The 22,052-nt window shown below is 61.7% G+C and overlaps 1 protein-coding gene across 4 annotated transcripts; it reads left to right on the top strand.

Annotated features, from left to right (window-relative positions):
- Nucleotides 1-4,215: 4,215 nt before the first annotated feature.
- KLHL30 (kelch like family member 30) lies at nt 4,216-16,335 on the top strand. Of its 4 annotated transcripts, XR_010944128.1 has the most exons (9): nt 4,216-4,327; nt 6,144-6,957; nt 8,266-8,401; nt 10,288-10,374; nt 10,918-11,073; nt 12,232-12,420; nt 12,951-13,096; nt 14,468-15,096; nt 15,984-16,335. XR_010944128.1 is itself a non-coding variant. In XM_067740051.1 (8 exons), exons 2-8 carry the CDS (start codon nt 6,184-6,186, stop codon nt 14,717-14,719), a joined length of 1,740 nt encoding a protein of 579 aa, XP_067596152.1. In that variant the 5' UTR covers nt 4,216-4,327; nt 6,144-6,183; the 3' UTR covers nt 14,720-16,335. The 4 variants fall into 4 exon arrangements, 3 of the variants coding, with proteins under 3 accessions (XP_067596152.1, XP_067596154.1, XP_067596153.1); XM_067740051.1 differs by having other exon boundaries at nt 14,468-16,335; XM_067740053.1 differs by lacking the exon at nt 15,984-16,335 and having other exon boundaries at nt 12,232-12,310; nt 14,468-14,627.
- The last annotated feature ends 5,717 nt before the right edge of the window (nt 16,336-22,052 follow it).

The following is a 22,052-nucleotide window of genomic DNA, read 5'->3' as shown; positions in this document are numbered from 1 at the left end:
CTGGGCGCTCCGATGTCTCTCTCCCTGTGGGCCTCCTGCAGGACACTGTTGTTCAGAGGAGGCCCGGAGCGGGGTGGGCGGCAGACACAGAGCGCAGTCCCAGAGGTCGCCTGCTGGCCAGGGCGCTCAGGACAGCACTGAGCGGGGGGCCAGCACGCCCACCTTAAGGCGTCCCTGCCTACTCACTATGGCCTTGGGCAAGTCCCTCCATGCCCTCACTTTCCCAGCTAAGAGACTGGACCAAGGCCAGCTGGGAGCAGCCCACAGTACCCTGGGGTCCATGAGGACCTGGGCTCAAGGTGAGTGGCAGGCAGGGGTTGAGGCGGGGGGCTCAGACCCAAGCTTGAGGCCTGGAAGGGAGGAGAGGACTTCTCTGCTTGGCGGTCACGGGGGACTCCCCAAATGCCTTTCTGCGGACACTCTGCTTCCTGGGGGTCCTTCTTATAAAAACACGGTGTCCCGGGAGCAGCCCCAGGGCTTCTGAGTCCCTTTGCCTGGGCTGATAAAGCTGGGTTTCTTTTTAAAGATATTCCAGGTGATCCTGATGCCCAGCGACCTGGGAACCCCTGGCCCACTAGCAACTCTCCTGTGGGAAGCAGGTGTCCCCTGCCGTAGGCGAGGGCTGGCCCCGGCAAGGCCGCACGTGCCGCTGTGAGGCCTGTTTGGTCCCTATAATCCTGCCATCCAGTTGTCAAAACTCACTGAGGACCCCGGAGCCACTACCTAGGGATCCGGAGGCTGTGAGGTGACCAGACACAAAGCAAGGTGCAAAAACAGGGGCTTCCGGAAGAGTTGGGAAAATACTGGAGAAAGGGAACCCCGTCTCTCTCCCCGGCTCATAAACATGTGTAGGACAAATATGAAGAAAAAGCTGTGTGGGAAAAATATGGGAATAGTGTAAGCTGTTCACATATCAATGCATAGATTTAGGCAAAGTCAAACTCTTTTTGAATGACTCTAAAGTTCTTTTGAAGCAAACCATGAACAAAGCGAGCTGTGGAGGCCAGCCTCCAAGAAGGCCTCCAGTAAGCCCACCTCCTGGAAGCACGTCTGCTGGAGTCCCTCCCACATTGTACCTCAGAATATGGCAGAAGCCACAGACAGCACCTCCAAGTAGGTTATGAAAGGCTCCCATCTTTGTTGCTGTCCTATCTCTGGGGGAAGCTGGCCGCCATGTTCGGAGCAGCCCTGTGGGGAGGTCCGTGTGGGCCCCCACCCAAGGCCAGCCTTCAGACAACTGCAGTCCGGCCAGCCCCTTGGAGCCATCTAAGAACAGATCCTGAGGCAGAACCACCCACTAAAGTGGTCCCAGAACCATGAAACTGTGTGAGATAATAAATGTTCATTGTTTTAAGACACTAGACTTTGGGGTCATTTGTTATGCAGTAATAGCTAACTAATACAACAGACTAGAAGATTTTAAATAGAAGAGTAACGAAGGGGCTTACATTTCAAATATGACGACATCATAATTACAAAGCAATAGTCCATCAAACAAGGTGGTTCTGACCCCAGAATATGGTCACTCAGATCAACAGACCAGAAGAGAGAAAGCTGAGATATTTCACACAGAAAACTTTGCCCTTGAGATAAAGGCACTGCAGCAAATCCGTGGGGGAAAGAAGGAATTATTAATAACAGTACAGAGAATGTTGGTAACTATTTGGGGGAAAAAATGTATGACCCAGGGGGTGGACGGGTCTGGTTGAGCAGGACCTCACGGCGTGAAGGCACTGGGCCAAGTGTAGGGGACAGTTTTACCTCCTGGTGGAGAAAGGGCCTCCATCACCCAAGGTGACGACCCTCTTGTCCACACGTCGATGTAAACCTTGGGGATCTCACTCTCCAAATCTGTTCTGGGGGAGTAAACACAGAGGCGACACTGCACTAGTTATCATAGTCCAAAACGACACACAACTCACACGTCCCTTAATAGGAGCGACTGGGTGTCACTTCCACCTTCTTAAAGTGTGATATGTTCCCTTTATGATGAAATTAAAAATCGTATTTTCTTTTTATTTTTTTTTGATGTGGACCATTTTTTAAAGTCTTTATTGAATTTGTTACGATATCGCTTCTCTTCTATGTTTTGGTTTTTGTTTTGTTTTTTTGGCCACGAGGCATGTGGGATCTTAGGTCCCCGACCAGGGATCGAACCCACACCCCCTGCCTTGGAAGGCGAAATCTTAACCACTGGACCTCCAGGGAAGTCCCCAAAATCATATTTTCAAAGACTAATCACATCAGAAATGCTCACGATAGAATATTGTGATAACACAGGACACACACTGCTGTCATTCTAACGCCAGTGTGTTCATGGGGATTTCCTTCTACCAGTTTTCTTCTTTGTACTTTCCTGTGTTTTCTAAATTTCCCACAATGAACATGTGTTATTTTTATAATCATAAAAACAAACAAGCAGCGTATTTTTAAAAACTGCGCCACTCGGTAGCAATCTGATGATGAGGATATGTTGAGTCCCTGGTTTCGAGTTTCCCAAACTGACCTGTCATCCGAGGCGTTGGGTCCCCGAAGGGCCTCCTTTCTTGGCACACGAGGGGAGGCGGCTGCCTGTGAAGTGGCCTGTCATCAGAATCCCCTGTCCTCATTTCCTCCAGCCTGAGCCGGGAATGCCTTAACCCTCCGCGTTCTGCCTGCAAACACAGTGGGGCTGGGAGGCGAGACCAATAACTCTGTTCCCCCTCCAGCGCCTTCCCCAGGATGGCCCTGGACACAATGAGAGGTGGAGACATCCATGAGGCCCCTGGGCATGAGGCTGATGCCCGAGGCTACGGGGAAAGTCCTGGGACTCTCTGGGGGCAGGGGGCAGGGCCTTGGGCTGGGCTGGGCTATGACTGGACTGGCCTGAACTGGGATATGACTGGGCTGGGCTGGGCTGGGCTGGGGAGGGAAGCACGGATTCAGGAAACCTGTGAGTGAGCAAAGTATGGAAGAATCTTGTGAACGTATAATCAACTAGGCAATCACTGCAGTATGTGTGTAACGACGGGGTCCTCATGTCATAAGAGCAGAGACTGTGGTGCCCAGCTCACAACCAGCGCCCCAGCAGGAAGCAGAGCCCTCTGTCTCGGACGCGAGGTGTCATGACACCCAGATACCCTTGGGAAATTACCAAATCTTGCCAGGAGTGAGACTGTCACCCTGGGACCCCCGGGCCTCTCTGCACCATAAGAGCATCAGGCCAGTCCCTAGTGGGTGTCAGGAGGCCTGTCAGCCTCGGCCCTACCTGACTCTCCCACGTTGCAACACGCCTAGAAAGTGGTTGCATCGGTAAGGCCCACGCGGGGACAGGAAGGAGGGGCTGACAGGTAGAGGCCCCACCTGGCCTCACCAGGCTGCAGGCCCTGGGCCGGGAAGCTTTCCTCTGACCGCTGGCATGAGAGACACCCTCGCAGCTCCTTGGGCTCAAGCCCAGACTCAGTCAGGGCCTGCGGCTCCAGAGCCCCAGCGAGACCCAGACGGCAGGGACTCCCCACTCCGGGGAGGCTGTGAGCCGCCGCTGCTGTATTTGTAGATGATCCCATTTCTTAGCCATCTTTGATGCTCACGACTAATGAAGACAGCAGGGCAGGGAGGCCAAGGCCACAATACAAGGGGACAGATGCTTGGGATCCCACGACCCTGTTACCAGCCTGGCAGGCACCTCTCTTGGCCCCTCCTTTACCACCGAGACTCCTCGCCACCAGGGACCCCAGGTTTCGGAAGTCTTTGCTGAGCAACCCAGATTTCTTCATGATGATAACTTTTCCCCGCTTGACGGAGAATAAGAGGCCATGTGGGCACCTGTCAATAACCACAGGGAAGCTGGTACCTGCTGGGTGCTCAGGACACCCAGGCCCTGCACTGGGGGCTCCGTGTGGCTCCTGAGTCCCCAGCACAGGCTTCACCTGAGGGGGACCCTCTTGCAGATGAAGAAACAGAAGTGGGGGGAGCCGTGCCCACCCCCCGCCGTCAGCCGAACACCACTGGGAGGGGGTGAGCCCAGACTCGCCCCTGCCCCGCGGTGCCTCCTGCCACCTGTCCTGTCTCAGGGGGGTCACAGGAGGCTCCAGGCCAGTGTGGGCTTTCAGGGAGGACAGCCAGGGAAGAGCTGTCACCTCTCTCCTTCCCCCACTGGCCACCCTCCCTCCCTCCTCCCTCCCCACACTGACAGAGGCTAAAAATACCCTTCTGTCCCCACGTGGCCGCCCCGCCCAGCCCAGCCCAGCCCAGTCATATCCCAGCAGGCCCTCCATACCCCTTGGCCGCTGGGCAGTCCTGCTCTCCAGGCTGAGTTCTGAGACAAGGTCCAGGTGCTGACTGAGAGGTAGGGTCTGGGGGGCAGATGGGAAGGCAAGGTGAGGACCAGGGCTGGCACCAGAGGGGAGGGTGGGTTCTAGTGGGACAGCTCAGTGGGCTTGGAGATCACAGCGCTGGGTGCTTTGGAGAGACCCTGCATGCTGGCTAGGCCAGGTCCCTCAGCGTGGGGTGGGGGCTCAGGTCCTGGCTGGGGAAGAGGGCGAGGGTGGGCCGGGGGAGGCTGGACCATACCTCTGACTGCAGCCGGGGCCACAGCAGCCAGCCCCTGGCCAGAGCTGGGTTAAGGTCCTTTGGCGTCCCACCCGCTCTGCCCTCCTCTCTCCTGGCCTGGCAGGCACTGGGTGGAGGCTCTGAGACCCTCTGGAAGCGCCCGCCCCCCTGCTGGAACTGCGGGGCAGCAGGTGTCAGCAGACGACCTGAGGCCCCACGGGAAGGTGCTGGGCACCCTGGCCCGCTGGTCCCCAGGGCTGCAATGCCCAGAGAACGGGGCCACAGCAATGAGGGGAATGCGAGGCCTGGGGATGGCGGCCGCCTGACTGATCTCCTGCGCTCCCCTGGGAGGGAAGGGCCGCCTTCATCCTGGCCAGCGAGACCGCTGGGTCAGGCAGGATGGACACGGACCAGGGCTCCCTACCAGTCCTGTCTGTGCAGAGCCCAGGCAGGTCCTTGGGTCCCTAGGTGGGTTCCTGGGGTGCTTCCCTGCTCAACTCCCACCAACGGCACCCCCGCCCCGGGGCACCCGTGGTGCACGGTTCTCCTTATGGGGCTTTGTCACTTTCATGGCTCTTGGTTGACCCAGCATTTTGCACTGGCCTTCGCTTTGATGGGTCCGAAGCTGCCCCCTGGCGGACAGACAGCTTTTTTGCTGTGTGGTAACTCGGGGTGAGATCACCTGTGCAGAACCTTTGTTTCTCTGGGGCGGTTTTCTTAGGGCAAAAATACCCGAAGATCATAAAGAAATAGGCACATCATTAAATAAGCCCAGAAAAGGATCTGTTGAATCAGGCAATGTGAACGGCGGCCGCCCCCCAGAAAGTTTCCTTTGCCTGCTTTTCTTTACCAACCTACGCCCAGCGACGTGTAACCTGGGGGTTCAGGGCCCAGGCCCCCGAGCCTGGTTCCCCATGTCTGAGCTGTGTGGTCTTGGACAAGCGACCTAAGCCTTTTTTGCCTCTGTCTCCCCACTTGTCAAAGGGACTCAAACAGCACCCAGCTCTCGGGGTGGCCGCGAGGGCTGAGTGATGAGTATTTGTGCAAAGCTTAGGATGGGCCTGGCACGTGGGGGGCACCGTGACAGCACAAGCTGCCGTGGGGACGTGACCCCTCGGCCCCTTTCACCGCCAGCCTCTTAATCAGCACATGAGGAAGCTGGGATCAGAGAGGGACGTGGCTCACCCAAGGTGACCCAGCAAGGTCATGCCCAGTGAGGACCTATGGGGCAGAAACTATTCAAATGCTGATGCTCTCCCCAGCAAGGTGGGATCTGGGAGCAGAGGAGGCCACTTGGGGGTTTGGGGGTCCACAGGGATCCCCACGCTCCAGGAGGAGGTATGGAGGGGGGCTGAGGCTTGGTTCCCTTGCTGGCCTGTCCTGCCCTGATCACTTGACCACGACTAGGTCTCCCGCCCGCTCTGAGCCTCAGCCTCCGCACTGTAACCTGGGAAAGACACTGCCTGCCTTGCAGGGCTGTGGGGATGGCTTAGGTGAGAGGCTGGGCGAAGCACTTCACACACAGTTGATGCTCAGACCGACGGTCGGGTGGATGGGTGACTCGGGCTGAGGAGACCGTCCCCGTGGCTGACCGTGCTGGCTCCTCTCCCTAGGAGCCCGTGGGGACGCCCGTGAGTAGGTGGCCGCGCAGTCATGGTGTGGAACGTGGACGACCTGGACTTCCACCTGCCCTCGCACGCCCAGGACATGCTGGACGGCCTGCGGCAGCTGCGCTTCCAGCCCAAGCTGGCGGACGTCACGCTGCTGGTGGGTGGCCGGGAGCTGCCCTGCCACCGGGGGCTCCTGGCACTGAGCAGCCCCTACTTCCACGCCATGTTCGCGGGCGACTTCGCCGAGAGCTTCTCGGCGCGCGTGGAGCTGAGGGACATGGAGCCGGCCGTGGTGGCGCAGCTGGTGGACTTCGTGTACACGGGCCGGCTGACCATCACCCAGGGCAACGTGGAGGCGCTGACCCGCACGGCCGCGCGCCTCCACTTCCCCGCCGTGCAGAAGGTCTGCGGCCGCTACCTGCAGCAGCAGCTGGATGCCACCAACTGCCTCGGCATCTGTGAGTTTGGGGAGCAGCAGGGGTTGCTGGGCGTGGCTGCCAAGGCCTGGGCCTTCCTGAGGGAGAACTTTGAGGCCGTGGCACAGGAGGATGAGTTTCTGCAGCTGTCCCAAGAGCGGCTGGCCACTTGTCTGGCCGGCGACCTGCTGCAGGTGCAGCCGGAGCAGAGCCGGCTGGAGGCCCTGCTGCGCTGGGTGCGCCACGACCCCCAGGCCCGGGCCACCCACCTGCCCGAGCTGCTCGGCCTGGTGCACCTGGACGCCGTGCCCCGGCCCCGCATGCAGCAGCTGCTGGCCACGGAGCCGCTGATCCGGGAGTCGGAGGCCTGTCGGGAGGCCCTGTCCCAGGGCCACGAGGGGGTAAGTGACGGGTGGGGAGCGGGGAGAGGTGCTCCAGAGACCCCACCGGCATGGGGACTGACAGTATGATGGGGGTGTCCCCAACCTTGCAACTCTGCCTCCCTTGGGCCGGTTACCTGTGAGGGGGTCGCAGTTCATCCCCAAGTACAGGTTGCGCCCCTGGGTGTGCCATACCCTGGACGTGAGGGGAGGGGGACCCCAGAAGTGGTCATTCCCAACCCCTGTCTTGAAGGAGCCCACAGCTTGGTGGGGACAAACCTGGAAACACACCTAAGGCAGCATGAGAAAGGCCAGCGCTGGACTGTGGGCATTCTCAGAGGGTCAGGCAGTCACAGAGAGCTCTCCGGAGGAGGCAGCATCTGAGCTGGGCTTTAGAGGAAGGATAGGAGCTTGGCAAGGGGGACCATAGTACAGGAAGACGGCACAGCTCGCGCCCAGGCAAGGAGCACGGACAGGCGTGGCAGCCGGCCACCACCTGCCCCTTAGGAAGCTGCTCCAGCGTTTATCGGGTGCAATTTCCTATCTGTGCTGGAGGTGGGCCCGGTGGGTGGACAGGTCCTAATGAAGCGACGGGCCAGGGGAGCCGAAGTCTGTCCGCTGCCAGGCAGCCTTGCTCGGAAGGGCTTCTTAGGAGCCACGTCAGGGGACAAAGACGTGGCTCAGGCCAGTGGCGGGGTGTGTGGTGGCAAATACTAACCGCTCCCCCGCCAGGCCCCGCCAGGCCCCGCCAGGCACAGAGGGCGGCCTCGCGCTGGAGCCAGCTAGGAGCCCCGCCCACTAGGTGGTCACCCTGTGACGGCGGGTGGTGGGAGGGCAGGTCTGAGAGGCAGTGGGACCCCGGGATCCTGGGAGCTCTGGGCGGTGGCTCCTTACCCACCCAGGTAGGAACATCCCAGCATTTCCTGCTGGGCCATCCCAGCGCGACCTGCCACAGGCTGGCTCGGGGAGCTGGGCTCCTGGGGGGGCGGGGAGCTTAGGTGGGGAGCTGGGGAAACGTACGGGCCTTGGCCGCTCGAAGCGAGCAGGTCTCACGCGCAGGCACACCAGGACCTGCTGCCCCCGCCTCTCCCGGCCCTGAGCGCTTCTTACCGTCGCCGGCATGGCGTGTGGACGTGTGTGTGTGAGTGCGCACCCACACACAAGCACACCCGGGCACGCACGCGCTGCAGCTCGCCCCGCCCTGTCACAGGGCCACGCGGAGGGCCCACGGCTGCCCCCAAACGCCCCGGCCACCCCCTGCCGCAGAAGCCACCTTAGCGGCCTGCCGGCGCCTGGGTGCCTCTGACCCCAGCCCTCCCGGCCCCACAGGCGCTGCTGGGCCTCCCGCGGGAACTGGAGGAGGTTCTGGTGGTGGTTGGCGGGCGGGCGCTGGAGGAAGAGGAGGAGGACGCCGAGCAGCTGGCTCCCCGCCCCGGGAACTTCGCCTTCTACGACCCCAAGGCCAGTGAGTGACCGTCCGGCGCCCAGGGCACGGGCACTGCTGTCCCCGCACCGCGACACGGGCTGCACAGAGAGCGGGGCACCCACCGGCCACGCAGGGGCGGGATGGGGGGCTGCAGAGGAAACCGGGGCCCCCACAAGGGAGGGGGGCTGACTGTGGGGGGCGCTGCGGCCCCCTCTCCCTCCAGCCACAGCCCTAACTTTGGGCCCCAGGGCCTTGGGTAAAGGGTCCTACCGCCCAGACGGCACAGCGTGGGAAGGTGGCCGCTGGCCGGAGTGGGAGGGCGGCCTGACCGCTGCTTCCTCTTGGCACCCCTGCCCTGTGCGCCCAGTGGAACCAGGTCCCAGGGGGAGGACAGAGGGCCGGGGGTGCAGGCAGCCTGGGGAGTGAGAGCTCTGGGTCGGCCCAGTGGGGCTCTGATTCTGGCCTTTGAGCGGGTCTCTCCACCTCCTTGAGCCTCGGTTTCCTCATCTGTGAGATGGCCTTTGTAACAAGGAGCCAATGGGAAGAGGGGCCAGGCCTGCCGTCTGGATGGGGCCTCTCCTGACCACAAGAAAGCAGGGTTGAGGGGGCAGCAGGACGGTGGAGGGGGCACACTGGCCCCAGGAAGCTCTTTGGAAAGCACTGCGGAGCTGGCCGCTGTCCTGGGGCCGCTCGGCAGGTGGCCACCACCCCCATGGCGTCAGCGGCTGGCGGGCTCCAGGAAGTCCGAGGCCGGCTGTCCCAAGTCAGGGCCTGACGAGAAGGGATTTGGGGGCTGACGTCAGGAGCTGAGCCCAGGAGCAGCTGTCCCTCAGACCCCGAGGGGAGGAGGCAGGGGGGCACTGGCAGGCAAAGGTCTGGTGACCGCTGGGCAGTCCCCACCCTGGGGTGACACAGACATGAGTCAGGGGGACACGCAGTCCCTGCCCAGCGGGCTGGCACCCGGCGAAGCCTGGGGTTTCACATGTCCTGAAAACTGTCGTAAACAGTAAACAAAGTCCTCCCGGGGACGTCCCCGAGGCCCAGGTCTCTCCCACAGCCTCCCACAAGCACCCAAAATGTGTCCATTATAGGACTTAACCATTCCCACACTTACTGCCTCATTTTGGTTTTTTCAAAGCACTTTCTCGTCTCTTGCTTCAGTTTACCTCATGTAGCTTCGTGAAGGCAGGTCCAGCGCGGGGGCATTACCCCATCCCTCACACTGGGGACGCTGTACCTTTAACAGCAGCCGTCTGACAGAGGAGTCTCCTGTAGTCCCCACGCCCCCAGAGATGGGAATTAGCCCCATTCTACAGAAGAGGAAGCCGAGGCTGGGGCTTATTCAAGGCCGCACTGCCGGTGCAGAAGAGCTGGGGTCTGGACCCGCTCTGCCCGCTACATGGCTGAGTCTGATCCCCTCCACGCTGCCCGTGGGCGCGGAAGGTGCTCAGCATGAATGAACGGATGAGAAACGAGTGAACGAATGAGGCTGGTGTCATAACCCCCCCTGTGGTTAGTGAGCAGGCCCCTTAACCCATCCCCCATCTGACTGAGGTGGGACCTGACTCAGGCCCAAGAGGGCCATCGGGGGTCAGTGGGATCTGCTGCAGTGCCGGGGTGAGACCTGGCCTCTGGAGCCTGGACCGCTTCTCGGCACACCCTGGGTGCAGTCAGGTGTCCAGTCTGGGTGCCGGGCTCTGAGGGCGGCGTGGGGCACCGGGGGTCTCCAGGAGAGACGGTGCACACGCAGCACCCGGGGCCACCTCGAGCCTCACCCCACCGGTGTCCTCCCCCACCTCTGCCCTCAGCTGAGTCCCCCCCTCGGCCCTCCCCACCGGTGAGGGGACATTTCTGCACCCCTAGAGCGGGGAGGAGAGGCCCCCGCAGTGAGCCCAGCCACCCTGACCCCTCAATCTTCTTGCCAGAGAGGTGGATGGCGCTCCCAGACTTCCCTGACTACCACAAGTGGGGCTTCTCTCTGGCGGCGCTGAACAACGACGTCTACGTGACAGGTGGGCAGGCGGGCGCTCCCCGCCTTGAGCCAGGCTCCCAACAGCTTAATCCACAGAGCAGCTCTGACCCCTGAACGTAATGGTCGTGAGAACAAACCCTCGCCCTGCACTCAGTGGAATACCTGCCCGTTTAGTCAAGGCTCTTCCAGACCTTTCCATCTTGTGAAAGCAGGGACATTTACAGTCCACACGAGGGTGCAGGGAACCGTTCTGTGTTCTGTCCTACAGCTGGGGCCTCCCCAGAAGGAGCTGTGTGATGGAGGGTGCCGGGGTCAGTCTTCTGTTTTATGTGTTAGAAGTTGGGGGTCCTTGTAAGGTCTGATTGAGAAGAAAGCTTCCACTCGTGGAGGTTTGAAACCACTGATCATGTTCCGCTTGTTTCTGGGGTGTCCAAGTCACACGGCGAGACTGCGCCACCACGGCCACCCCCTGCCCAGTGTCCAGCAGGACGGAGGCCTGGCCGGGGGGGGGGGGGGGAAGGGGGCGGGGCCCTGGAGAGCCCAGGCTGGCGGGCGCCCGAGTGGACAGAGCCTCTCCCGGCAGGGGGCTCTCGGGGCACCAAGACGGACACCTGGTCCACAACGCAGGCCTGGTGCTTCCCGCTGAGGGAGGCAGCCTGGAGGCCCGTGGCGCCCATGCTGAAGGCCCGCACCAACCACGCCAGCGCGGCGCTCAACGGGGAGATCTACGCCATTGGCGGTGAGGCCCCTCCCCTCGCCTCCTGCCTCCTTCCGGCCCCTCCTCGCCCTCTGACGCCTGGCAGCCTCTCGCCCCCACATCTGGGCCACCTGCTCCCTGGGCATCTGGGGTGAGGCTCAGACGCGAGCCTTGGTAGCCGGCCCCAGGGTGATTCAATGCTCTCCAGGGGCGCAAGAACAGGACAACGAGTCAGTCCCCGAAAGGGACCCATGAGGAGCTGGGGCCTCGAGCTGCCAGCAGGGACGACCACTCCCATCCCAGAAACTTGGGCTCAGCCCTCAGCTTGGGGCCACCTCCTTGGTGACGTCCCTGGGGTGAGGGGACCCACCGTGCCTCCTTTTGCTGTCACCTTTGCCCACACCACGCCCTCAGCCTGAGCCCAGGGCCCACCTTATCCCCCTTACACCCCAGAGCTGCTGCAAGGAGACGCTAACGGTTAGATAAGTATTGAGACATGAGATGCGTGTGGGAGTTTCCCAAGGCCTCTGGAGGTGACAAGCTGGCCCTGAGGCCGTCCTAGGTGCCCCACCTGTCCTGGCCGGCCCCCTTGCCCTCAGTGGCTGCCGTATCCCTGACCCAAGGGTAGAGGGCACGCGTAGGGCCCAGGGCAGCTCAGGGTCCCCAGGCTCTCAGAGCCCAAGGTGGGCTCCAGGGAGAGCAGGAAGCCTTCCCACCCACGGCTGGTCTATGTCACTGTCACATCCAGAGCGGAGGTGCTGCCTAGAGCTCCATCCACTGACCTCCTCTCTCCCACGGAAGGACCCCACCACGTGAGGGGTCAGGGGGCGGTGGCCTCCTGGGGGCCCCGCGGGCACCTCTCCAAGCGCCCTGGGCTCTGAAATGTTCAGAGAGGCTGGGCTTCACCGTGAGGCCCCATTGCCCACTCTGGAGTCGGGCGGTTCTGGGTCCAGGTGCCCACCCTCATGCCACTGCTTGGAGGTGAGGCCTTGGGCAGACACCCTCACCTCTCCGAGCCCCAGCTTCGCTCTCTGTAAAATGAGGATAAGTCCCCTGCCTCTCAAGGCCGTGCCCTTCCCCTCCTGGGGCGCCCGGAGTGGTCCCTGCGGCCTCTACAGGGCCCCAGACCCTGCATCTCTGGGAGCCTTCGCTCATCCTAGCCCCCTGCAGCCCTGACGCCTCCACGCCTTGCCCCTGCAGGCACCGCTCTGGATGCTGTAGAGGTGGAGAGCTACGACCCCTACACGGACACCTGGACGCCCGTCAGCCCCGCCCTCAAGTACGTCAGCAACTTCTCGGCGGCCGGCTGCCAGGGCAGGCTCTACCTGGTGGGCTCCAGCGCCTGCAAGTACAACGCCCTGGCTCTGCAGTGCTACAATCCCGTCACAGGTCGGGGAGAGGGGGCATGGGGCACGGGGAGGGGCCGGGGCCGGGCCACCAGTCCCTCCCAGTGTGGCCGAGGGGTAGGTGGGACCCGGGGGCAGGGCACAGGTGGGATCCCACCTCAGTGAGCGGGAGGGTGGAGGCCCCAGGGGTAGGTGAGGTCGAGGGGGGCAGGGCGCCGGCCGCCACGGCCCCATCAGCAGCGGATGGGACAGTCGAGGAAGGCAGGGGACCAAGGGGGCAGGGGACAAAGGGGGTCACCAGCTCAGAGCCACAGCTCCATCCCAGCCTGGAGGTATAGGGGGCTGGGGGCAGAGTGCCCAGGGCGGGGGACAGGGAAGCCCAGCCCTGGGACTGAAAGCTGTCTGGCTGCTGCCTCTGCCTGGAACTGGTCTCCTGGGGACGAGCAGTGGCCCGGACCCCAAGGCACAGTGGGCGCCAGTGTGGGCTCTAGACTCTGTGCCAGGCTTTGGGCCCCCTCGGGAGCCCTGGCCGCACGGCCGCCTGGTGACGCGGGCTGGGGCGTGTCCCCGCAGACGCGTGGAGCGTGGTCGCCTCGCCCTTCCTCCCCAAGTACTTGTCCTCGCCGCGCTGCACCGCGCTGCACGGGGCGCTCTACCTGGTGGGGGACAATACCAAGAAGGTCTACGTGTACGACCCCGGGGCCAACCTGTGGCAGAAGGTGAGCCAGCCTCACCTCCCAGGGCGACCCCCACCTGGACCCCTGACCCTGCAGAGAGCAGGCCTGGGGACGGTGGGGTCTGGGGGTGTCGCCACCGAGGGAGGTGGGGACAGTGAATGGAGACACGAGAGCCCAGAGCCCCCCTGAGGATGAGCGCGCCGAGAACCTCAGGCTGCTGGTCGTGGAGGGTGCTCCGTCCCCAGCACACAGCGCCTGTCCTCCTCAGGGGGCAAAACCGGGCTCAGTACTCAGGGACCTGTGGACTCAGAGACAGCGCTTCCTTCTTGGTGTCAGCCGGGCCCGAGGGGGAGTGAGTCTCCCGGCCCTGGGGGTGGTCAAGCCAGGGAGGGGATTCCTGAGCTGTGGGGGCGGGGAGCAGCCATTCCTAGGCACCCCGTTCACCCCACCCCCATTGCCGCTACTCCCTCCCTCCTCCATCAGGCCCAGGGGAGGGCGCGGTGGGTGGACCCCTGGGGGCAACGGAGCCCTGGCCTTTCCCCCTGTTTCTTCCCGAGAAGGGGGAGGGACAGTGCCCGGAGCCCGTGGTGGCCTCGGCACTAGCTGGGCCAGCAGGGCAGCAGTAAGGCCTCTGTGATCCTGCTGACCGCAGCTGGCCCCTGGCGTCAGCGCTCAGCTGACCGGAGGCCCCCATTACAGTGGCAGAACAGGTGCAGGGAGGACCTGCCAGGCTGCCGCTTTCTTCCTGGGTCCCGTCGGCCGGGCCCGTCCCAGCCCACAGCGTGGTTCTGGGCTGGGTCCCAGCTGTGCGGGGCTCCACTTGGTCCTCCCCAGGCCTGGGGGGTGCCGCCCAAGACCTCTCTCTTCCTGCCCTCCCAGGCTCTTCCAGAAGGGCCCACATCTTTAGCCCTCACCCCGCAGCCCCCATCCAGGGCACCCCTAGGCTACGGGCCGAGGCAAGGGGTGCAGGGGCAGAGCGATGGGTCCCATGGGGCACCAGTCAGGGCTGAGGCCACATCTGTTCCCTCCGAGAGAGAACCGCCGAGAACCAGAAGCGCAGCCCAGCCCTCACCCTGGGAGGGAGCCCTGGGGTCAGCCCTCCACATCTCCCACCCGCTTTGACTCCCCAGCTTCAGATGTGAGCAAATTCAGGCCTAAGAGAGAAAGAGGGGGCCGGAAACATCATCCTGGGAGACGTAGGGTGGAGAGGGGACCAGTGGGGTCTCTCCACTGAAGGGAGAGTCTGAGGGGTCCTGGAGGGGCAGCCGGGGTGAGGTCCCAGGCAGCAGGTGTGCTGGTACCCTGGATGGGGTGCGGGCCGTCCTCTCTGCATGTCCCCCCGTCCCACCCCGAGGGCACCGTCACCACCACCCTCCAGTCGCCCACTGGACGCTGACCGAGGACTGTCCACAGGTGCAGTCCCTGCACAGCCTGCATGAGAACGGGGCGCTGGTGTCGCTGGGGGATGAGCTGTACGTGACGGGCGGCCGCTGGCAGGGCATGGACGGCGACTACCACGTGGAGATGGAGGCCTACGACCCCCGGCGCGACGCCTGGACCCGCCACGGCGCCCTGCCCCGCCTCTGGCTCTACCATGGGGCCTCCGCCGTCTTCCTGGATGTCTCCAAGTGGACCCAGCCCTTCGGGCCCACCCAGGAGCCCTAAGCCACCCCTCGGCGCGCCTGGAGCAGGCCCGCTGAGCTCCCGCCCTGGGGGACGGCCCCCTTTCACTGTGGCTTGTGAACCAAAGTGTCGCCGTCCCCTCCAGGGCTTGGGCTGGGTTCGGGCCACCAGGGGACGTCAGAGGACACAGCCTTGGTCTCCGCAGCCACCACGCCAAACTCTGAGCTGACCCGCGGGAAGGGCTGGGCCTCTGGAAGCCTGTATGGATGGGAGAAGCAGCTCTACTGCCTGTGGGGTGTCTGAGACCTCAGAGGAAGGAGCCCAGGGCCGGGGGAGCCTTGAGAGAACTCCCGTGCTCTCTGAATACTGGCCGCTCCTGGCTGTGTGTCCCACTGGTGGCTTTTGGAGGACCTGCACAGGTGAGGGTGACACGGAGGCCCAGGAAGCTGAGGCTGTTGCAGAGGGCGGGCAGCACAGAGCAAAGGGCCTGAGGCGGGGTCAGCGCCCAGCCCTGGGGGGCCTGCTTCTGCCTGTCCCACAGCTGTGTGACCACGGCCGGCAGCCGACCCTCTCTGGGCCTCGGGCACATGGGGCTGCCTCGGGTGGGCTGCGTGCTCTCCCTGCCCCCAGCCTTACGTTGGCACCTTGTTTCCAAAGACTGTTTCTGGGGACAAAGGAGACCCAGCCTTTTCTGTGTCAGCCCCAGGAGGGCAGCACTCAGAGGCTCTGAGGGAAGGTGGTGGGGCGTGGCAGGAGGAGAAGGGTCCTCCCACCCGCTTGGGCGCTGGGGGCAGAGGGGGCAGTAGGGCTTCCCAGGGAGGCGAGCAGCGAGAGCCAGGACCCCCCCTGTTTCTTGGGGAGATTTGCTTCTAAACAAAGGCTCTTCATCAAAATGAAGGTCCCCAGACGGGGGCCCACAGGGGCGGGGGTCCTGCAGGGACTTCGGGGGATGGCCCTTGGGCGCTTTGGTGGTTTGCGCCCAGGCGGCCTCCTGAGTGAGGAAGACCAGCATTTGGGGTGACTCGGGTGGCTCGCGCCTGCCCAGAGCCCCCCGACTTGGACTGGGTCCCCTCGCGGGGCTGGCTCGGCCGCCCTGCTCCTTCCACCTCATCCTGAACAAGGCCAAGTTTGTAGCCAAGGGGATGATGAAGGACTCCCACTGGGTGCTCCGTGGGCCAGCCCCTTTGACACAGGCTCTGTCAGGGGACACAGGGCTCCAGGTGGGGAGCTCTGGGTCCAGCCTGGCACCGAGCAGCTGAGGCCTCGGGTACCTCCCACCCCCTCAGGACCCGGGTTTCCTCTCCAGGACCAGCCCACAAGCTCCTCTGTGAAGGCATCAGGGACCCAAGGGACCCTTGACATCCCTGGTTCTGAGGAAGGAGCCCCTGGTCCCTCCAGCTTCTATGGATCCAGATCCACTTTGCTCCCAGACCTGAGCCCTCACAGCCATGTCTTACGGGAGAATTCAGTTGGCCCCAGGGCCCAGACAGAGCGGGGCCTGCTGAGTGTCTGCTCTCTGCACCTGAGGACACGTGGTGGGCTGGTGGCCTGGGCGAAAATGAGGATGAAGGTTTCTGGGATCCTTGAATCTTTCCTTAAGAAAATCTTCTGAATTTTCAATCCAGACAGTGATTGAAAGTGCTTTTTCAAAACAAAAACTGAACGTGTCAAAGTGGACTTATTTTGATGACAAATGGGTAGTTGAAAAGGTGGTGTTCTAGGAGAAGACCTGCTTTCTGCCCCACTTGCCCCCACGGCACTGGGGGGCAGTACTTGGGGTGGGGGAGCATAGCCCACCCCAGGGCCTTGTCCTCAACTTTGGGGCGCCAAACCGCCCTTCGTCTGATCAGCAGAGCTGGAATCGAGCCCCTCCAGTTGAGTGATGGAGAATACTTTAATGAGGAGCTATTTCCGAGGTGCGGGCAGGCTGAGGGGGACCCAGCAAGGGCTCGAGGAGCTCCCAGGGCTACCGACGGTGGGGAGCTGCCACCACCCCTCGGCCTCCAGGGCCGAGCAGAGGAGGTGCAGACCCCAGAAAGGGAGCTAGAGGGAAAGGGCTGCTGAGGGGCTGGGGCCTTTGCTAGAGGAACGCAGCCACTGCCACTGCCCCAGCGCCTCCCACTGGCCAAACCCAACCAGAATCAGAGGAAAGACAGGCCACGGACACAGTCTGTAGTGGCCAGCCTGCAGGGGCAGAGAGCAGGTGGAGAGGGGTGGACAGGGCACCAGGATGGGCAAGCAAGGTCTCCAGCACACAAAGCAAACACAGGAGATTCTCATGTGAGATGGACACCCATGTACTCATTCAAGCAAGGATGGTCGTGGAGAATCCAGGCCTCCACACCCCTTTCCAAAGCCCCCAGAAATCAAGGCTCATCAGAAGGCTTGGGGCTAGTGCGGCATCTAGAAAAGGGAACAGGTAACCCTGGAACACGTGCAGATGCCCACCACTCTGAGACCCACGGCAGGCGACCACCTGCCCTACTCCAGAATACTCGTGTGTGCGGGTGGGGGCATGCTGCCTTTCCCTCAGACCATGCTGGGTAGACGGAGACACTTCCAGTGTCCTGCAGTGACAGACCCTGTCTGCAGCGACCACAGTGCTCTCAGCCGCCAGGCCCAGCACAGCTGAGCCGGGGGAAGCTCCCTTTGGTCCCCAGATGAGCCGGGGTTAGGGATGCTTCTAGCCATTTCCACTGGACTTGGATTTTCCAGTACCTCCTAGACAAGACCATTTCATTACTGAGCATCTTCCCTGTACCAGGCAGGGACAGGGATTGCTGGAATCAGCCAGCTGACATTGTAATTAAATGGACGGGTCAAATGACAGTTCACTGTAGTCCATTTAGACCACTGCACCAGTTGGCTGGTTGACCAGGTGGCCCAGTGGAAAGTATGCGTATTGACCTGGACTCTGGTAGTGGCTGAAGAACGGGGTAGTTTCAGCCACATACAGCGTAAGGATGTCCACTCCTCCAGGGCTATGTCATTCGTCTTTGATTCCCAGCGCCCAGCACAGCGCTGGACACTCAGGCTGAGCGTAGCTGCCGTTGCTACGTGTGCAGGACCAGGTACACAGGAGAACAGCCGGGCATGAAGCGGATTAATTGAAGAATGGAATAGACTGTGATGAGACTCTTCACGGAGAAAGTAATTGCCTGTTTGGCATGAACACCCTAGGAGGCAACGTGATGTCCTCAAAGCTAATAGACTGTCCTAGGAATTACCTTGGTCACAATCACGTTTAAGAAAGTGCTTCTTCCCACAATGGCAAACGGAGCCATTGCGAGCCTACCATCTTGTAATAAGCTGAGAGGTGGGCTAAGGCCTAATTTGAAAATGAATCTCTTGAAAACATGGAAACAATTAGCAGAAAATAACCCAAGAGACCCTCTCGGTGAGAGGTGAGAAGGAATGCTTCCCCTGAGCATTAGACCTGAGGTTGCCCACGGTCCCATCCAGGAGGTACATGCAGGTTCCCAGCACTTGTCCCTGTGCTTGGCACGCAGCAGGAACTGAGTCAACATTCATTGAATTGAATTGAATCTGTGGGCTTCAGAGTTACTGACCTCAAGTTGCGGGGCCTGGATCTGGACGAGTTTTCATTTGGTGGCTATGTGACCTCAGGCCGATCCCAAGACCTAGCCTCAGTTTCCTTGTCTGTGCAATGGGGACAGTCACGTGACTTGAGAATTAGATGATGTCATGCTGGGAAGGCTCCGACGGACAGCAAAGGTTGCCCGCCTGTATACCGGGAGACCACACAACAAGGTTCCCATTGCTTTGGGGGGCAGAGGGAGCTTTGATTCCCATGACTTCATCTGCAAAGGTCCTTCCTTTGGAGGAAGAGAGGAGAGTGGGAACAGCCTGACTGCAGCAGGCCGCTGGGAAGCCAGGGCTGAGGCTGTGACATGAGGGCCCAAGAATGAGGATTAGATTTCAGCCAGGAGTGAAGGCGCGTGGGGGAGGCCACCTCGAGCCCCACCCGCCCCCTCCTGCGCCACTCCATCCAGTCGCTCCTCCCTGGGATCCATTAACTCACCCTCAGATGCCACCCTCACTTCTGAGCCCACGGGAGGCTGCTGCAGTGGAAGGGCCCCAGGGTCATCGGAACCTTGTTTGTGGTGGTCGTTGAGCTGCACGAGGCTTTGCTAAGCTCCCCCCTCCTCTGAGTAGAGGCTGTTTCTGGAATGCGACCCCAGAAACCTGCAGGGAGCCCCACCTGAAGGCCCCAGCCCTCTGTGCTCTCCTGCCCCACGGCCAGGCTGTGTCATCACCTCCGGAGAGGGTTACTGGAGGCTGCACAGCGCCAGAACGGATTTGATTTGGGCCCTCTGGCAGGCCTATGACATCATGAGGATTGTTCACTGTTTGGGAAAATAACTGTTTTTCACATAGCAACAGCTCCTGTCCTCAATGCTGGCCTTGTGAGGACTGGGGCTCCCTACTGTGAGTTGGAAATGGTGTCACAAGACTATCTGAAGGATCACGTGACCCAAATCTGGTCCCTCCCTCCCCACACGTCCTCACGTGACCCAAATCTGGTCCCTCCCTCCCCACACGTCCCCCTGTTGTTGTGCCCATTGTACAGAGCAGCAAACTGAGGCTCCGGGGGATGAGGGCCTGAAGGCCCTGGGGTGTGCCTCCTCCGAAGCCTCAGAGGGCCGTGTGAGGACCAGGTTTGCTGAGCAGACCCGCGGCTGGGTGTGACCTGGGCTCTCTCCATGCTCTGCCATGGCCTCCGTGGCCCAGGGCCTCTGTCTTCAGGTAGGTCTGAGGGCACCTACCCTCCGCGCCCCCATGATGTGATGTGATGACCCTCACTGCTCAGGCAGCCTGGAAGGCAAGCAGGCCTCGCTCGTGGCTCCGCACAGGACCTGCCATGGACTCAGCTCCTCCTAGAGCAGGCCCTGAGGACACGTGCATTAATCCCAGCTCTCAGCCAGGGAAGCTGAGACTCCAAGGAGCTCGAGGACAGGCTGGCCACCCTCAGGTGAGGGGCAGAGCCCAGGTGGAGCCCCTTTCCCACCACATCGGGCTGCCGCCCTGAACTTCCATCCCCTCAGGAAGGGAAAGCTCGTGATGAGCCCCCCTGGTTCAAGAGTGGCAGCCGCACGCATTTCCCTGGGCTTCCCTCACAGCCAGACCCCCATAGGAAACCCCACACCTAAGGGGTTCCCGTCCCGGAAAAGACAGAGCTGTATTTTCAATAACCTTCAAGTTCATCAGCAAGAATAGGCAGGACCCTGATGGGCAAAACATGTGGCTGTGAAGATGTGACCATGCCCAGGGGGCCAGAGGGCCCAGCCCGGCCCCAGCCCCGAGCCCAGGCTGTGAGTCCCTAGCGAACCCTCATCTCGCTGGGCTGACCAGTGAGAAGTGAATGAGGTGCTGGATGTGGACAAGCTTTTTCAGAAACATGAAGGTACTGTTCACAGAGCTGCATCTCCTGAGGACAGAAGCCCCTCTCTGCCAGCGGACTGTGGGTTTCAACGATGAAAACACCCCACACTTGGCATCCCATGGTCCCAGATGAAGTCTCCCCCGCAAAATGAAAGTGAACAAAATTTTAACACCTAACGCTGAAGCACACGCCCAGCACACACACACACACACGTCATTACAGAGTTCCAATGCCCGGCTTCCTAACAGATGTTCCTTGTGGGACCAGAAATGAGAAGCCACCCAAGAAGTCCTGAATTCTTTGAGAACCTTCTGGCAACACCATCTACAAATTTTGGAGCAAATGGCCTTATTTGTAGCAAATGGTTGCCGATGGAATAAGTTCATATAGTTTATTGAGTATGTATTATAAAAGCCAGTATTTCTCAAATATCTTCTTGGAGAGCTGCAAGTTCTATAGGAATTTCAGTTTTTTCATTCCACTGATAATTTCCCCCCCCAAATTGTATAAAGACAGAACTCCTTTGCAGTTCTAATTTGCCTTTCAGTAAGTCTCATAGAGTAAGTCTGTAGGACACACCCTGGCGGGGACACATTCTCAGGGTGGGAAGGGTGTTTTTCTCTTTAAACCCCCCCAAAACTACCACCATCCCCCCATCCTACAGGAAAAGAGGCAGAATCGCAGGGAAAAATTAACATCTAATACCAGGCTTTTTCTAAAGTATTAAGTGTTTCCTGTCCCCTGGAAACAGTGCAGGGGTGGGGAAGACCGCAGGCGAGGCGGTGAGGCCCTGACTGAGGATGACCCCCAGCCCCTCCCCCAGGCCCTGGCTGCACTTGCTGAAATTGGCGGAGCCACGCTCTGAAACAGGACAGGGGGAGGTCCCCCCTCTTCTCAGAAGAGGTGGAAATCATCCCTTGTGAGGGTGGCAGGTCCTTGTAAGGTGCAATCCTCAGCTGTGCCCTTCCCTTGAACCCCCTGAATAAAATGCACTATTTACCCACCAGGTTCAGGCCCCTCGGGGAGGGACACAGGAGAGCCTGGAGTGCCAGCCTCGGCAGGCAGTCGGGGCGGGGTGTGGGCGGAGTGGACGGTAGGGGTGGAGAGGCGACGCGCAGGTGATAGAACAAACAGCCCAGGGAAGAGTGAAGGGGCTGCTCTTTTCCGGGAGGAGCCTGGACCCCAGGCCTGCAGGGCCTGGTCCACCTGTGCCCGCGGCGTGCCCTGCGCTGATCCTGGTGGGCTGCGGGTAATGTGGTCCCGGGTCGGATCGGCCACCCGCCCCGCCCCCCCCCGCCCCCCCCCTCCGGCCCCCAGGTCGAGATTGGGCTCGATCCTCCCAGTCCAGGCCTCAGGGCGCCCGCTTCAGTGCAGGGCGCCTGTCCCCGGCTGTAGATTTGCTCCGTGCCCCATCCCCGCCCCCGGAGGCCCCTGCAGGTGCGCCCTGCTGGGGAGGAAGAGCCCATCTCTGATCTCAGGGCGCCCCAGCCTTGGGGAGAAGGCTGCGTCGGAAGGAAGGGGCCGCCGCCTGGGAAAGGGGCTCCAAGGAGGGACCCTGACGGTCTTTGCGCTCCGATGTGCTCAATCTAACATGCAGGGCGCGGCCGGGAGAATGGGGAGGAGGCGTCTCGAGGTCCCCGCAGAAGACGCGCGGGATAGGGAGGAGAGAGGGATGCCCCGGGTCGGTAGAAGGGGCGTCCGGGCTCCCCGCTAAGCAGAAGCGCGGGACAGAGCGCAGGAGGGACCGGGAGTCCCGAGCTGGGGCGAAAACGAGCTCGACAGGAGGGGGCGCTCAGACCACCGCCAGCCAGCGCTCCCCGAGCCCCCTGCCTCCCCTGTACTGCCTTCCTCGACCCCGCGCCCCCTTTCCTAACGCGTGCCCCGCCCCGCAGCGCCTCCTTCCCTCCCCGCACCGGCCCCCCGCCCCCGCGGCTGCAGCGCGCGCGGGAGCCGGGAGGGGGCGCCGGCGGT

This window comes from Pseudorca crassidens, chromosome 6 (assembly GCF_039906515.1).
Source record: "Pseudorca crassidens isolate mPseCra1 chromosome 6, mPseCra1.hap1, whole genome shotgun sequence".
Taxonomy (NCBI): Eukaryota; Metazoa; Chordata; class Mammalia; order Artiodactyla; family Delphinidae; genus Pseudorca; species Pseudorca crassidens.
Note: the sequence above shows the minus strand (reverse complement) of the source record. Positions and strands in the feature narration are given on the sequence as shown.

Excerpts from the sequence above, each read along its gene's own strand:
- KLHL30 (XM_067740051.1), top strand. The coding sequence starts at position 6,184 with ATGGTGTGGAACGTGGACGACCTGGACTTCCACCTGCCCTCGCACGCC. Across the intron at positions 8,402-10,287 it reads CTTCTACGACCCCAAGGCCA|AGAGGTGGATGGCGCTCCCA; the intron begins GTGAGTGACCGT and ends TCTTCTTGCCAG. Across the intron at positions 12,421-12,950 it reads GTGCTACAATCCCGTCACAG|ACGCGTGGAGCGTGGTCGCC; the intron begins GTCGGGGAGAGG and ends GTGTCCCCGCAG.